This window comes from Denticeps clupeoides, chromosome 18 (assembly GCF_900700375.1).
Source record: "Denticeps clupeoides chromosome 18, fDenClu1.1, whole genome shotgun sequence".
Lineage (NCBI taxonomy): Eukaryota > Metazoa > Chordata > Actinopteri > Clupeiformes > Denticipitidae > Denticeps > Denticeps clupeoides.
In genome coordinates, this window is record NC_041724.1 from 17,581,765 (window position 1) to 17,599,733 (window position 17,969).

The following is a 17,969-nucleotide window of genomic DNA, read 5'->3' on the forward strand; positions in this document are numbered from 1 at the left end:
ACCCGAGTCCCCAAGGTGCCACTCAGGTGTCACAAAGCACACAGCACTTTGGGTGCCTGTCATGGCTGCCCACTGCTCACCAAAGGTGATGGGTTCAAATCAGATTACACATTTCGTTGTGTGCATCGTGTGCTGTGCTTTGTTTCACAATGACAATCACTTCACATTCACTTTTCTGTGGAGCCCCTTAAAGAAATGCCACCCCACCCATTACTGACCCACTGTCAAACTAGTCATGCTGGAGGATGTTGCAGGCAGCAGAACATTCTCCACACTCCAGGCTCTGTCACATCTGTCACAGGTGCTCAATATGAACCTGCTTTCATCTGTGAAGAGCACAGGGCACCAGTGGTAGATCTGCCAATCTTGATGTTCTCTGGCAAATGCCAAATATTCTGCACACTGTTGGGCTATAAGCACAAACCCCACCTGTTGATGTCAGGCACTCATACAACCTCATGGAGATTGTTTCTGTCAGAGCAGCCACATGCACATTTTCCATGGCTCTGGTAGTGCCCCTCCTGTTTTCCTTACAAAAAGACGGAGGTAATGGTCCTGCTGCTGGTTTGTTGCCCTCCTATGGCCCGCTTCACGTCTCCTGTTAGCACTGCCATGCTCTGGACACTATGTTGACAGACAAAGCAAACCTTCTTGCCACAGCTTGCAATTGATGTGCAATACCTTAGCTACTTGGGTGGGTTGTAGACTCCATCTTATGCTACTACCACAGTGAAAGCACCGCTAGAATTTAAAACATCAGCCAGAAAGCATAGGAACCTAGAAGTGGTCTGTGGTCACCACCTGCAAAACCACTCCTTTATTGGGGATGTCTTGCAAATTGGGGAAGTCTTGCTAATGTCCAACTGTTGTCCAACATCATGTGAAATTGATTGCCAATATCTATTGCTTTCTATGTGGACAGTTTGATTTCACAAAAGTGTGATTGACTTTGAGTTACATTGGGTTGTTTAAATATCCCCTTTATTTATATTTTTGAGCAGTGTATTTACATATTTTAGGGCTTGACTGAGTTGTGACCATTAAAATTATTTGTTATTTGCATAACAAATTTTGTGTTGCCAAACTGTTTGGTGCCTCAGAATGTGATTGTGTTAACCAGAATGTTCTGAGGGAATAATGGGAAGGTACTGACTATCCCAGAGGAAATAGTTGAGCAGTAGAATTAAACAGGAACTACTCAACCTGGTGGATCAGGAGACGCCAGAAACATCTGATGGATCAAACCCTATCCTTGTTGCTGAAGTTGGTGTGGTCGGATCCTGTACAAGTGTAATGAGCGTCAGGAGCGGCTTGTTGTCTGGCTTGGCCAATCTGGTCCCTCATTCTTCACCTCTTTACTCGCGATTCTTCTGAGCTTGTGTGAGTACCTACATCCATAAGTTTGGAGCTTGAAGTGAAGTGATTGTCATTGTGTAACACTGAAGCACAGCACACGGTGCACACAAACAAATATATCCTCTGCTTTTAATCACCCTTGCTGAGCAGTGGGCAACCATGACAGGCGCCCACTCAGTGAGTGGCACCTCAGTGGCACCTTGACGAACCAGGATTCGAACCTGCAACCTTCTGATTACGGGCCGCTTCTTTAATGCTAGACCACCACTTTCCCACTAAAAAATTTGAAGCACTTTGTACCAATGTACAGTACAGGCCAAAAGTTTGGACACACCTTCTCATTCAATTTTCTTTTTCTTTATTTTAATGACCATTTACATTGGTAGATTCTCACTGAAGGCATCAAAACTATGGATGAACACATGTGGAGTTATGTACTTAACACAAAAAGGTGAAATAACTGAAAACATGTTTTATATTCTAGTTTCTTCACAATAGCCAAGCTTTGCTCTGATTACTGCTGTGCACACTCTTGGCATTCTCTCGATGAGCTTAAAGAGGTAGTCACCTGAAATTGTTTTCACTTCACAGGTGTGCCTTATCAGGGTTAATTAGTGGAATTTCTTGCTTTATCAATGGGGTTGGGATCATCACTTGTGTTGTGCAGAGGTCAGCTTACTACACAGTCGATAGCCCTATTGGACAACTGTTAAAATTCATATTATGGCAAGAACCAATAAGCTAACTAAAGAACTCCACTTGTGTCCTCAAGTGGAGTTGTAAATCAAGCGCTACAACGAAACTGGCACTCATGAGGACCGACCCAGGAAAGGAAGACAAAGAGTAATCTCTGCTTCTGAAGACAAGTTCATCTGTGTCATCAACCTCAGAGATTGCAAGTTATCAGCAGCTAAGATCAGAGACCAGACTGCGGGAATCAGGCCTTCCTGGTCAAATAGCTGCCAGGAAACCACTGCTAAAGAGAGGCAACAAGCAGAAGAGATTTGTTTGGGCCAAGATCTTTGGTTCCAACTGCCGTGTCTTTGTGAGATGCAGAAAAGGTGAACGGATTGATTCCACATGCCTGGTTCCCACTGTGAAGCATCGAGGAGGAGGTGTGATGGTGTGGGGGTGCTGGTGACACTGTTGGGGATTTAGTCAAAATTGAAGACACACTGAACCAGCATGACTACCACAGCATCCTGAAGCGACATGCCATCCCATCCTGTTTGCATTTAGTTGGATGGTCATTTTATTTCCCAACAGGACAATGACCCCAAACACACCTCCAGGCTGTGTAAGGGCTATTTGACCTAGAAGGAAAGTGATGGAGTGCTGCTGCAGATGACCTGGTCACCAGACCTGAACCGAATCGAGATGGTTTGGGGTGAGCTGGACTGCAGAGTGAAGGCAAAGAGGCCAACAAGTGCTAAACACCTCTGGGAACTCCTTCAAGACTGTTGGAAAACCATTTCAGGTGACTACCTCTTGAAGCTGATTGAGAATGCCCAGAGTGTGCAAAGTGTGGCTATTTTGAGGAAACTAGAATATAAAACATGTTTTCTCTTATTTCACCTTTTTTTTTTTTTTTTTTTTTTTGTTAAGTACATAACTCCACACGCGTTCATTCATAGTTTTGATTCCTTCAGTGAGAATCTACCAATGTAAATGGTCATTAAAACAAAGAAAACACATTGAATGACAAGGTGTGTCCAAACCTTTGGCCTGTACTGTGTGTGTGTGTGTATGTATACATATATATATATTACACCTTGAGAAATACAGTAAAAATTGTTATGTTATATATGTTTTACATTTTTCAATTGTGAACAGGGAACAGGAAGCCAACAGACACTCTGAACAGCTGGGAATTAGCGGCGTTGCTATTGGTTGCAGGGGAGGGTGTGCTGGATAACTGACAGGTACTTTTCCACCAAAAAAAGCGTAGATGCAGCAAAAAAAACAAAAAAAAAACTACTTCTCATTCGATTGGTCTACTCACGCCCCGCCTTCTCCACAATGCCTCACGCTGATTGGCCATGACGTCAGCGGCGCTGTCAGTCTATATGTGTGGACACTCCCCTCAACAGCTGAATGTCCGGACGTGAGTTCACGGCGGAGGCATCATCATCACCACCACCGTTGCAGGAGCAATAGGTGCTGGCGCCGCTTTGTCCGTTTCATGATGGGAGTTTAACTGCAAAGTTCACCGCGAGTGGCCACATACAAGCACCAACGAGGAAGAAGATGATCATCTGCGCGACAAACATGGATTATCACCTCGGAACACATAGCCAGCGAGTTCAGACCCAGGTAAAATGAGCATTACATGGCTTAAAAGATAAGCAGCCAATACCCAAGGCTGTTGTGCTCGGTCCGGACACGGAGAAAACGCAACAACCTCGTGCAGTGGTCCGATGATTGCTCCGAGGAGAGTTCCTTTTGTTCCTACAGCAGTACTCAAAGCAGCTGGAGTTGATGCGCGCTGAAATAACGGCTCCCGCGACATAAAACCGGCCTTGCACGAGAGTTGAGGCGGTGAACAGATGCTCTCTGCATGGCCGAGTTGTTGTCTTTAGTTCCACTCGTTTTGTGGTATATTGTACTGAATCAGTTTTATCGAGACTCCAAGCTTTTCAGACTCCATTTCCCTTTTCACACACTGGGCATTGACTCGCTAGGTTACACAGAAACGCACACATTTCAGCTCATCCCAACTCATGGGAGATAAAATATATGGTGGATTGGGTGAAGCGTACCAGGGATATGGTCTTGCAGAACTGAATCGTAATGCGCAATTCGTTGTGCATCTGCTCGTTTGCTGCGTGATTTTGCGTGTTTACGTGTGGGATTTTACGGATTACCTGTAAAAGAGAGAACAGTTGGCTCATTGTGAGTCCGTGTTGCTACTCGGGACACAGGCAGTAGTTTCAAGTGGAAATTTCCGGTGTCTTGACACTCATCGTTGTCACTTTTCTCGGCCGATCGGACCTGTCGACAATGTATGTGCATGTATCTGGAGCGCATTACGTCTGTGCGTCTCTCTCTCCGTGGGGGATTTGTGTCTTTGTGAATGTGATGTAGGCTACTCTGCCAATCAAAGTTGTTTTTCTCGCGTCTCGGCTGCGTCTCCTTCTCGCACCGCCTGGGGTCGCTGTGTCTGGAGGAACTTGTTTACTGCGCTGCGTCTGAGGAAGAACAATAGAGGAATGCGGAGCTGTTTTCATGTTTGCTTTCTGGGTCCTCTTACACTTTAAATAACATTGTGGATGTGTGTGTATAAATGCATAACTTATCCACTGATCATCCATAACATTATGAGGTGAGGCGAATGCCATTGATTATCATTGATGTGGCAATGGGTAGAATATATTAGGCTGCAATTAACCATTTTGTCCTTGAAGTTGATGTGTTTGAAGCATAAAATCTTTAGGATCTGAGAGGTTTTGTCAGACAGCTTGGTAGTTTATGGTTTGCAGTGCTCCAGACCTGTATTGATAATGCACTGATGTTCATGACATGGTATATGAGTGGCCAGTGCTGCCTGGTTGTCAAGTACGTCGCAAACCGTTCAGGGTGTTCATGCTGACCCATGTCCACCAACTAAAGCACAAGGAGCACCAGAACAAACCGCAGAAATGTGGAGGAAAGTGTCCTGATGTAATCATATTTTCCTTTTCATCCTTGGTCTGGTGCTTGGATGGTTGCTTCAGCATATGCTTTATGTATATAACAATCACCCACAGCATATACAATTAGTATAGTAATAAAAGGCTTACGAAGCAAAAAAATAATGTTTGATTGCAACAAATGCTTAAGATCATATTAAAAATAGTTGTTTGGCATGTGAAGTGAAACACTGTGAATCAGAAAAGGCCTCCAGGCTGCATCTGCTGACTAAAGGTGATTTTATTCAAAGCACCAGCCAAGTGGCAACCAAATGCATTCAAATCTCAAGAGCATGTTCTGGTATCCAGTTGAGGTGGAATATTCAAATGTTAAATGTCCTTGTTTGCATTAGTTTCTGTTTCAGTCTTAACACAATGTCTACAAGTTCATGGCAGTGGGTTTCTTCTGATTCACTTCACAGACAACAACATGTATTCCTTATATAGCCCAAAATCACATACAATATGTCTCAATGGGCTTTGACAGGCCCTACAGTTAACACACCCCACACTTGACCCTTCTGCGCACAAATGAAAAACTCCACACAAAACAACTCTAGGAGAGACAAAAAAGGAAGAAACCTTGGGAAGGAGTGATACAGAGAGGGAGCCCCTTCCAGTATAGAGTGAGCCTGCAAGTGGTGTCAGTGCAGGGTTTATGATTGTCCAATAAGAGAAAAATCCATTATGATGCTTCTATTCCATTTGAAAATCCCTGAAGCTTTAGTTGTTATGGTGGTGGTGGCTGTGGTGACCCTCTGGTTCGTTTCATGCCAAGTCCTCGTTTAGCAGTTGTCAGGAACCAGGATTTATCTACTTGTCTCTTAGATGGAGTCTGCCAGTAGTCTGTGCACTTGATTCACTTTCTCTGAGAAAACAAACAGAAGCAGCGGCAGACCATTGCATTGTACGACTGATACTGAAATATGTGTTTATAGTGGTATATTTGTGCAACTGTGGCCCGGTACCCTAACTAGAACAGCCTAACTAAGGTGAATTTAACCCTGCCTGTGCTTAACAGGGGGACTGTGAGATAGTGGACTTAATAACTGACACTGTGTCTGGAACTTTTAACAGAAGGCCAGAGAAAACAGATGTGATTTCAGTTTAGATTTAAACACTGTTATGTACTTAACTAAAAGTTCACTCAGGTTCTGTGGAGGGAGACCATTTAGAGCTTTATAGGTCAAAAGTAGGATTTTGTCAACCCTAAATTTGATGTGTAGCCAGTGCAGTGATTTTTTTTTTAAGACTGGGGTGATATGGTCAAATTTTCTTAGTTTTAGTTAGAACTCTGGCTGCAGCATTCTGAAAAGCTGGAGTTTACTCATGCACCTAATAGAGCATCCAGACAGTAGTGCTTTGCAGTAATAGAACTTTGATTAAATAAAGGCTTGGAATAACTTTTGTGCATTGAGATGATGTTTCTTATTTTTGCAATATTTCTAAGGTGAAAATGCTATCCTAGTGACATTATCTACATGTGAAATGAATGAGAGACCTGCATCAACGAGACTATCAGATGACATGGATATTATTTGTGGGTGGTAGTAGCCTAGTGGGTAACACACTCACCTATGAACCAGAAGACCCAGGTTCAAATCCCACTTACTACCATTGTGTCCCTGAATAAGACACTTAACCCTAAGTTGCTCCAGGGAGACTGTCCCTGTAACTACTGATTGTAAGTCGCTCTGGATAAGGGCGTCTGATAAATGCCGTAAATGTATTTGAATTTTCAAATTAATAGTTTAAGCGACAGTGGTCACATCTGGACAATGAAAGCCTTCATGAATCCTGCAGTGTGATAAATGTACGTGACCCAGTGAAAGTGAAGTGATTGTCATTGTGATACACTGCAGCACAACACATGTGCACACTACAAAATATGTCTTCTGCTTTTAACCCATCACTCAGTGGGCAGCCATGAAAGGTGCCTGGGGAGGTGTGCGGGGACGGTGCTTTGCTCAGTGGCACCTTGGCGGATCTGTCCAGTGCGTAATGAGAGCATGACTGGTTAGTAACCTTCAACTGGAAACTGTAACAACAAGAGGAAATCACAAACAGTATGTATTTACAAACCTTATAGACAAGGGGGGGGGATGGAAGGAAAGTCAGAGACTTTCAGTGTTAAGTGGTGAGCTGTGCTTTTCTAGTTAGTTTGTTTATTCACTGTGTGTGTGTGTGTGTGTGTGTGTGTGTGTGTGTGTGGGAGGGGAACTGGAGGGCAAGTGATATCTGATATATTTACCAGCAACACATGGAGGAGAATGGATTGTGAGCACAGTAGTTCGTACCTCCCCACCCTTCTTAATATAGATTCCATATGTGGCTGTGTTTAAATTGCTTTAAATTTTGGCCATTCTGCTGTCATTGCACTGGAAAACCCATGGCGCAGTGTGGCTCCAGGAGTGAGATGTTAATAGAGTTATGTCATTTTTTGTTTTCTGAGGATTCCTCTCAGGATTGAATGAGCAGATCAGTCCACATGAACACTGTTTCCAGTGTGGATAAAAAATACTGTCTCTGTGTAGATTCATAGTTATTTAGATTTTCTACTAGAAGCAACTGCCAGTATCGACTGTTTTTGCCACACTTGCAGGAACTTCTTTTAAAAATTTCATGTGAATCTTCAGTCAATAATCAAGGGCTGCTTATGCATGAAATAATTGCAGATTTTAGGATTCATTATTTTTGCAAATGTTTTTGTAAAATGTTTTGTAAATGAATCTTGATCTGTTGGTTTACACCTGACTGGCTGTACCAGCAGCTCTGTTTACCTCAGATCTACCAAACTGCTGTCCCAGCTGCTCCACACTTATTTTTAAACCTGCTGCTGCTGCTTCTCTTCCTCCTCCTGTAGTGTAGACAGACAAGAGTGGCTTTAGCTATTTTCACACTTGAAACAATCACACTTGTATTGGTTTTGGCCATTTTTTTAGATTAAAAAATGGTTGAGTTTTGAGTTGACTGCAGTGTCTGTGAGCAGCATTTCAGCAACTCTGCTGTCATCTCTCGTTTCACATACCAGAAAGCCTTGTCCACTGTACACAGTTCCTTTTATTTCACTCAGGATCCACATACATTCAACAACCCAGATCTGATGTGCTGCTTTAACATTGCTTCTTCAATTGGGGTCAAATGATTTGTCTGCATTGTCAATACCAAGACTTTGGATGTCTGCAATACACCACAGTCGGTGAGAATCACAATAGCGTTCAGATGCCACAAATCAGGCCAAGTCTGGGACTAATGTGGTGGTGCAAGGCCTCCAATCAGCAGTATGTTACAGAAGTCTGTTCTCGACCATAAAAGCATGCATCCATGTCAGTTGTCTTGGCTTTAAAATATTTGTTAAATGGATTAACGGGGATTACTAATGTTTTAGATCACTAAACAAATATTTTAAGTTAAGATGTACAAAACAGCTGGCTAAACTGAACCAAATATGTTCAAACAACCTTTAATATGTGGAGAATGAGTTTTTGACTGAACAACTTCTCTGTCTGCAGGTAAAGATGAACTTGGAGAAGGACCGAGCTTCGCTACTTTGCATGAAGGCTCTGGTCAGCAGGGGGCGCCTGGACTCCGTGTCCCAGCAGATGGCCTCCCACCCGCAGTACCTGGAGAGCTTCCTCCGCACACAGCACTATATCCTGTATATGGACGGGCCCCTACCCTTGCACTACCGCCACTACATTGCTATTATGGTGAGTGCATGAGCACACACACACACACACACACACACACACACACACACACACACACACACATATATAAATGGAATTTACACAGAGAGAAGAAAATGTAAAAAGGCAACATTTAACAGCAAAAGATCAATCACACTGCATAAAATGTTTATTATCTTCTTCATCTTCTCAGGCTGCTGCTCGTCACCACTGTGGGTATTTGGTGTCGTTGCACTCTGCGCAGTATGTGAGGGTGGGAGGGGACCCACAATGGCTGCAGGGATTAGAGGCAGCACCCCAGAGACTGCGTCACCTCGACCATATCAACAAAGTGCTGGCCCACCAGCCCTGGCTCACTGCATGCTCTCACATACAGGTTTGGCTCTTCATCTTGTCCTGACATCAGATCCTTCCTTTGCTGGATACCAACCTTTGTGTTTGTGTGTGTGTGTGTGTGTGTTTGCAGGCCCTGCTGAAGACTGGGGAGCAGTGCTGGTCTCTAGCTGAGCTGGTACAGGCTGTGGTACTGTTGGCTCACTGCCACTCACTTTGCAGTTTTGTATTTGGATCAGGTGCTGATTCTGATCCTCCCCCCTATTCCCGAATCCCCCATGGCACACCTCCTGGCTACTGCCTGTGTGACGCTGCCAACGGCAACACCACAGTGCCCATAACACCAAACACGCCTTCAGAGAGGAGGCCACGGCGACGGGTAAGTGGGTAGTGAAGATTAGTGTGAAATGAGTTTACCTTTTAGCCATGTCCTGCACTCATCCTCTTCTTCTCCACAGTCACTGGACTCCAGCAGTGACCTGTCCTTCCTTAGAGAGCGAGTCCCAAGACCACAAGAAGACAGGGGGAACAGAGACAGGCTCCTACACTCACAGACATCACTGCACACCGGTAACACACCCTGTGCTTTTGGGCTGCTTCGTATGCACAGCGACTGCAGTGGAGTAGTCAGTAATCATATCTTAAAATTCCACGCCAGTCTGTAGTTATAGTTTCATATCTTTTACCCCATCCAGATTTAGAGGAGGAAGAGGAGCAGTTGCCCTGTTTTGCAGACCCCTCCCGCTTTCTCACAGACCCAGACTTTGGTTACCAGGAATTTGCTAGATGGGAGGAAGACCATTTCCAAGTATTCAGGGTTCAAGTGAGTGTGTGTCAGAGGCATGATCTTTTTCTCCAACTAATATTGCACTCCCACAGGATTCTAGAGATAAAATGTAATAATAATATACCTGATCTCTTGGTGCAGACCTCAACAAACACTCACAGGTCACAAAGGACAGTGTTCCACAAAATTGTACTCACTAGGGTTGGACCATTCTATGCGGGACTGGTCTGGGTGTATGCCTGTCTTAAGAGTAAATAATATTATGCACAACAGCAGGTCTACAATGTTGAATATTAACCTAATACATTTAACAATGTAATAGTAGAATATTATGTAATATAGAACAGGATCTAATGAAATCAGGACTAAATACTAAAATTATGTGGTTGTAACAGGTGACTGTTTTCTAGTAACCATGGCTTACATAGTCTGTGAACGTGAGGGGTTCCACCTGTAAAATTGTTCAGTTTGATGTGAAATTTTAGGGGAAAAAATGTAGAATATTAAGAATGTCAAGTGATCGTAAACTTAATTTAGGAGTGATTTAAAGCAATTAATTTTAGTATTGGAAAGGAATGTTAGATATGCTAACAGAAATGTAGAAAGGAAAGTTGGACTCCAGATCAGGGTCTGTGTTAGCCTTCTTATGGTATTTTAATTTCAAAAGTGCTAAACTGAACAATACTGGTAGGTGTTATAACTGAAAATGATGATTACACTGTTAATGAGTTTATTTTATTCATTAATATAAGAAACAGCATACCTCGAATTGTAGTGTTAAAGCCGGTTTCAACAAATATGCTACATATATTAAACTAAATTAAAGGTAGCAGATGAAATGTTGCAAAGATCTGAAATGTCAATAAGGACAGAAGGAGTTCAGGGCAATAAGAATGATCCCTGGCCCTAGAGGGATGACTTTTAAGCAGAACTTCACTGAATATGTACAGTGGGTATGGAATGTATTTGAGTCCAGCTTTATATTATACTGATTGGACTTGATTAGGAAAGCCACACACCTGTCTATATAAGATCTTACAGCTCACAATGCATGTCAGAGCAAATGAGAATCATGAGGTAAAAGGAACTAGGAGCTCAAAGACCGATTTGTGGCAAGGCACAGATCTGGCCAATGTTACAAAAACATTTCAGTTCAGTTATGGCCTCCATAATTGTTAAATGGAAGACGTTTGGGATGACCAGAACCCTTCCTGGAGCTGGCCATCCAGCCAAATCTGGGGAGAAGAGCCTTTGTGAGAGAAGATCAATGTGGCTGAACTCCAGAGATGCAGTCAGGAGATGGGAGAAAGTTGTAGAAATTCAACATCACTGCAGACCACCAGTCTGGGCCTTATGGCAGAGGTGTCAGACGGAAGCCTCTCCTTAGTGCAAGAAAGTTTGCATGGAGTTTGCTAAAAACACTTGAAGGACTCCCAAATAAGAGAAATAAGATTCTCTGGTCTAATGAGACCAGGATAGGACTTTTTGGTCTTAATTCTAAGTGGTATGTGTGGAACGAATCAGGCACTGCTCATTATCTGTCCAGTACAGTCCCAACAGTGAAGCATGGTGGCAGCATCATGCTATGGGATGTGTTTTGTTATTGCAGGGACAGGGTGACTAGTTACAATGAAGGGAAAGATGATTGTACAGGGATATCATGAACGAAAACCTTCTCCAGAGTGCTCTGGACCTCAGACTGGGCCGAAGGTTTGCCTAAAATAAAGGAGTGGCTTCACAACAACTCTGTGACTGTTCTTGAATGGCCCAGCCAAAGCCCTGTCTTAAACCCAATTGAGCGTCTCTGTTGCATCTTTCCCAAAAGGACTCTTGTCTATATTAGATCAAAAGGGCGCTTCTACTAAATACTGGGCATATACTGTGATATTTCAGTTCAGTCTACAAAACTGTGTTTTCCTGTCATTTTGGGGTGCTGTGAGTACATTTACTGTATGTACATAAACAATTAGCTTAAATGATTTTAGCAAATGGCTGCAATATAACAAAGAGTGAAAATTTGAATGCTTTCCATACCCACTGTAAGAGACAAAATCCAAGTACACTAGATTCTTATTGTGGTCTACTAGAACCTGGTGATCAAGCAAGTAGAAGAGGTTTCAGTTTTCATTCAGACCTTCATGTTATTGGCATAAAATTCCATAGCATGTTAATGGGTATCATGGTCTTTTATTTTAAATAGGACTACTCATGGGAGGACCATGGCTTCTCACTGGTCAACCGGCTCTACTCTGACATCGGCCACCTGCTGGATGAACGCTTTCGGAGTGTTGCAGCACTACCCTCCCCCCACGGACCTGACCTCAAGAGGGCCATATGGAACTACATACACTGCATTTATGGTATTAGGTATGTGTTTCTACTAGGGCTGTCAGTGGGTTAAAATATTTAATCATGGTTAATCTAATGTTTGACACAGTTAACCTGTGTAATAGCGCCTGTCCTAAACATACTGCTTTTAATACTCTTATCAACATAGGAGTAGACAAATATTTTTAACATGTGAAAATTATGACACTCAATAATGTCAGTTTTAAAATTTTAATGAAAAAAAAAACGTAAACAAAATTTGTAATAAAATATGAATGAAACATTGGAATCCAGAATTAAAATGATAAATGTAAAGTGGTCTGCAAGCTGTAGCTACGCATTTATCTGTTGCTTCTGATTGTAGAGTTATCCATTTTCCCCATGGAAAATCCAGTGTGGTCTGTGTTTGGAGAGGTGGAGGAGTGCTGTCTGCATCAGATGTGTACTTGGCTAGAAAGTGATATATTTAACTCAATGTAGTCCGGTGATTGCTTAGTTCATGTTAACAGGACGTACAAATTACTTTAGTTTTCTTGACTGAACCAGCCAGTGCTTTGAATTAGGGGTGGGCGATATGGAAAAAAAATCCTATCACAATTTTTTTATCCTACTCCTGATTTTTTTCCTGATTTTTACATTGATTTGGAACTATAGATTTTAAAAATATTTTGCGAATTACTGAACAGTACAATCAATCTATTTTCCTTTGAAAAATATAATCCTAAAGAACATTTTCTTAACATATTTTAATCAATTTACAATATTTAAAGCTAAGAATGTTACTTCAGAACAAAATACTGACTAGAACAAGCTAGTTTCAAGCAATACTTTGGACTTGGTAAATAATAAAAATAGCAACTCTTATGATTCATCCAAGCATCCAGATTGTTTCCGGGGGTCCATGCGAGGTCAGACTTTACGCGCTGTGACCCTGTACCTGTACGCATGACTTTGGCGTGGCGTAGTTCACTTTGGTTGGTTGGTTGGTTGGTTGTTTCTATAAGGTGGGCATTAAGTGGACTAAGAAATAGTGCGATTTGGCTTCAGAAAAGAAAACTTAGAAAGTGCATAGAACCGCAATAGATAGATAGTGTAGTCTATACAGTCCCTGACAAAAGTCTTGTCGCTTGTGTACAACAGCTACTGAAGTGCCACTGAAATATTTCTAATCAAGATTTTTATTTTTTTTTTCCCCCAAAAGCTTTTGTAATAATGTTTCAGTGCAAAATGAAACTCTCAAAAAGTATTCTGATACAGGGTGGTATTAGCCTAGTGGGTAACACACTCTCCTATGAACCACAAGACCCGGGTTCAAACCCCACTTACTACCATTGTGTCCCTGAGCAAGACACTTAACCCTAAGTTGCTCCAGGGGGGGACTGTCCCTGTATCTACTGATTGTAAGTCGTTCTGGATAAGGGCCTAATATTCAAAGTCAATTTTTGCAAAGACATACAATACAGGCCAAAAGTTTGGACACACCTCCTAATTCAATGTGTTTTCTTTATTTTCATGACCATTTACATTGGTAGATTCTCACTGAAGGCATCAAAACTATGAATGAACACATGTGGAGTTTCAGTGAAACTAATTCATTTCAATGCATTAAACATAATTTGGTAGGCTTTTCATATGAGTTATTTCTAATTCCAATTGATTAATTAAAAGTCAGGTTAATAGCAGGTGTTTCTACAAAATAGATAAGTGACTAGACATTTGTCAGGGACTGTATAGACGATACTACGATCTCTCTGCTTTGCCAAATCATCAACGCATAGATTGTCTTCACAAGCTCATGTAATCATGTAGCCCACCATTGCTTTGAATCTGAAGTTTCCAATTAAAAGACTCTGGGGTAGCTTTCTGATACACCAAACTAGGATAACTACAGGCCGTGCAAAGGGACACAATGAAAGAATGCATGTGTGCATCCAAAAAAAGTTGCACTTTATTGACTATTAATTTTGACAGCCCTGGTTTACACACACACACACAGAGAGAGACACACACACACAGAGAGAGAGACACACACACACACACAGAGAGAGAGACACACACACACAGAGAGAGAGACACACACACACACACAGAGAGAGAGACACACACACACACACACAGAGAGAGAGACACACACACACACACACAGAGAGAGAGACACACACACACACACACAGAGAGAGAGACACACACACACACACACACAGAGAGAGAGACACACACACACACACACACAGAGAGAGAGACACACACACACACACACACAGAGAGAGAGACACACACACACACACACAGAGAGAGACACACACACACACAGAGAGAGACACACACACACAGAGAGACACACACACACACACACACACACACAGAGAGAGACACACACACACACACACACACACACAGAGAGAGACACACACACTATACATCTCACAATAGCAGTTATTATAATGGAAGAGTGCGTGTGCCCTTGCAGATATGATGACTATGACTACGGCGAGGTGAACCAGCTCCTGGAGAAAGGCCTAAAACTCTACATAAAGACTGTTGCCTGCTTTCCTGATGCCACAAAGACCCCTCAGTGCCCCCTGTCCTGGGTGTCCCTGAAGCCTACAGAGAAGGTGAGCGCTTCAATATGTAGGATCAGCAGGGAAGTGTTTGTTACAATGTTGATCATTCTGTCCCTGTTGCAGGTCCATGTGAATTTGTTGGTGATGGAGGCTCGTCTGCAAGCAGAGCTTCTCTATGCCCTGAGGGCCATAACCCAGTACATGATAGCCTAGGACACCAGCACACCCTGCTCAGAAGAGGTGGCACACATGACATGCATTCATAGTTGGGGAGGAGAGAGAGGTGACAGACTTCTTTCTCATTGCACATCACTGGGTGGGTTCGCAGACTTGTATGAAGAAATCTGTTTTTTTCCACATCTTTTTCCTATGTCTTGCCCTTGTGGTTTTGTGCAATTTATTATTGTTTTTAAGGTTTTGTGTTTTTGCCAGTATGGCAACATTGTTTGTTTGATTGAGAGTGTTAAGTGCTGACTGCTGGTTTTGGACACTGTAAGCACACCCCCTTTCCCTTTTGTTTCCTTTTTGAAAATCACAAATGTGTGTCCAACATAGCTTTCTTGTTTTTTTTTTTTTTTGTTTTATAAGGACTGTTAGAGACACAGTTCCTTTTCAGTAGCACTTTTTAAATATGGAGGACTTTATAAAGGTTCTCTCTGACAACTTATTCTGATACATTTTCAGAATCATTCTGAACTTCATTTCACTTTATTGACCTGGGCACACGTTCCAATTTTAACGTGCCTACTGATGTTGGAGCTGCTGATGTCAGCACAGTGACTGAGGAAATGAAGAACAACGTAAAGGGTGAGGCCTGGTAAATGTGATAATCATGCGTGTAGAACAAGCCAAAAACAAAGCCATAACAGTGTACCTATAGAGGAGTGGAGTCTGGGACAAAACACGCACTTTTCTGTTTCCCAGGCCTGGCCCAAAATGTACACAGCAAAGATGAGCACTCTGAATAATACAGGATGAATCTGTTACTGCTCTGAACATTTTTAATGGGTTTTATGTTAAGGAATCTGTTACATGTTTGAAATGCTCTAGACTGCCTGATTCTTCCCCTTTCTAAATTGGGAAATGAAGGAGTTTATCTATCTGTGTTTAGGGGTAAATAATGGTTTAGTGGGTGAGCTCAACTGGAACTCATCTGTTTACATGTATGCAGCAATGGTAATGTGAAAACGAGCCATAGAATCAACAGTACAATTCTATTGGTAGTGGTACTGCATGTTTAAAGGAATGGTACACTTTGTTTGGTTTGTTTCTTATTGTCCTTATGCGTTGTGTTTAGGGGTTTCTGCTGCTACATCTATTTTGATGTGACCACATATTGTCCATCTCCATCACATAGATGAATGGTGACACCACCACAGTGTATGCTGATGTGCCCATACACAAGGCCAGGGGTCAGTTACTGAATGTCTGACCTGTCCCAAGGGCTGCAAACATCATGCAGCAGCAACTTGGAGGGTTAAAGAGGGTGTACTGCTTGTGGAGAAGCTTTGCTTATGTGCCCTAATGATCACAAAGGTCACAACTATGAACTGGGTAATGTTTTTTTTTTTTTTTCCTCCTCTTTTTCTCATCTACATTGTCCTCCTGCTTTCTCACGAGAGAAAGGCAGGACATTGCCCCTAATACAGGAACTGAAGAATCGTTGGATCATGGACTGAGCCAAGTTGTTTAATGTTATTTACCATGTAAATAAATGGTCTGTTAAAAAAAGTCAAACTTTTGTTGGAAAAAGGAGAAAATGTGAAGCTTATTTTTTCTATAAAGATTATGTTCTCATCTTATAGTGACTGTCTGTCCACCCCACCCCTAGCTTTGTATGTGCCTACATGTTGGAATTGGTATCGTAGATTTATGAACTGAGCAGAGTGAATAAAATGTGCACACCCCACATCAACACCCCACATTTTCAGACATCAACCCCTCCTGTCATGACAGTGCTAAAGTGAGTAATTCGGTTTTACACATTCATTGTACATTCATGATATACATTATTGCAGATCATGTAAAAGAATCAGTAGTGAATGGGAATTTATATATGTGTTATATAAGCATGATTTTAAGTCTAAGTCTCCATATTTAGCCAGGTAAGGTGCTCTTGAATCCACTTTTGGTCCATGTTGTGTAAACCTGCATGAGTGCAGTCTGTCTGCCTACTGATCCTGTTATAAAACAGGCTTAGAAACAAACGATGCAACAGCTACTCTATGCTGAATTTGTTACCTGTACTTTCCCAATACACAGATAAAATTACTGGGACACAGCACTTAATAAGATTTGTGAAACAAAACGAGCCGTTCCGAAGAGCTCAAAGTTCATCATAAGAAAATTCAGCCCTGCTGGATATTTCCAAATAAGCATATTTTCAAAATTAAATATAAATATTAATTAAATATAAATCAGTTAGTACCTGCCTTCAGTCATTTCTTCGGTCATCTCAGACAATGTTGACATGCTGTTTTTACATAAAAAAAATCTGAAACTCTTATTTACTTACTGTTTGTTTAAAATAGAAAGTAAACAAACAAAATTATTTTTACCTAAAATAATAAAAAATCTGATTAATAATCATGAACACAATATTGAAAAAAAAATTATCAGGATTATCATTTTGGCCATAATTGTGCAGCCATAGTCCATGGTGCATAAAAAAAAATCAACAATCCTCTGCTGATTCCATAGCTGAAGAGTTCTAAAATTCCATTGGATCTTTATGGAGTGGGTATCTCTGTCCAAGCAGCTGCACAAAAGCTTTATGTCACCAAGTCCAATGCCATTGTCAGATGAAAAGCACACTCACTGGACTGTGGAGCTGTGTAAATGTTTTATGGGCTGATACATCACAATTCTCCTGGTATTGGTATTGGTGAGTAGTTTTGGAGGAGCACTATCACACGACACTAACCCAGTTTTCAACAGATTTGTCTCTTCCCCCCTTGAACAGGTTAAGATATTTAAAAGGCTGACACTGATGCAGACTTACTTGGTATGTTTTTGTCATAAAAATTATAAAAGCGATGTTTTTTCCCCGGACGTAGCAGGAATAACATCAGCTATTACTGTCCAGTAAGAGTTTAGGAGTATTATTACTGGTACCTTAAATTCACCCAGCTAACTGATCGATACAACTATATGATTTAATTTAAGTGATTGTCATTGTGATACAGTGCAGCACAGCACATGGCTCACACAACAACATGTATTTTCTACTTTTAACCCCGCACCC

At 41.8% G+C, this 17,969-nt stretch overlaps 1 protein-coding gene across 5 annotated transcripts; it reads left to right on the plus strand.

Moving 5' to 3' along the window:
* Positions 1 to 3,438: 3,438 nt before the first annotated feature.
* On the plus strand, positions 3,439 to 16,527 carry sesn4 (sestrin 4). Of its 5 annotated transcripts, XR_003743052.1 has the most exons (10): positions 3,439 to 3,669; positions 8,537 to 8,734; positions 8,907 to 9,089; positions 9,180 to 9,425; positions 9,505 to 9,616; positions 9,742 to 9,869; positions 12,034 to 12,200; positions 14,632 to 14,776; positions 14,849 to 15,041; positions 15,410 to 16,527. XR_003743052.1 is itself a non-coding variant. In XM_028960680.1 (9 exons), exons 1-9 carry the CDS (start codon positions 3,604 to 3,606, stop codon positions 14,936 to 14,938), a joined length of 1,335 nt encoding a protein of 444 aa, XP_028816513.1. In that variant the 5' UTR covers positions 3,439 to 3,603; the 3' UTR covers positions 14,939 to 16,527. The 5 variants fall into 5 exon arrangements, 4 of the variants coding, with proteins under 4 accessions (XP_028816513.1, XP_028816514.1, XP_028816517.1 ...); XM_028960680.1 differs by having other exon boundaries at positions 14,849 to 16,527; XM_028960681.1 differs by having other exon boundaries at positions 8,543 to 8,734; positions 14,849 to 16,527.
* The last annotated feature ends 1,442 nt before the right edge of the window (positions 16,528 to 17,969 follow it).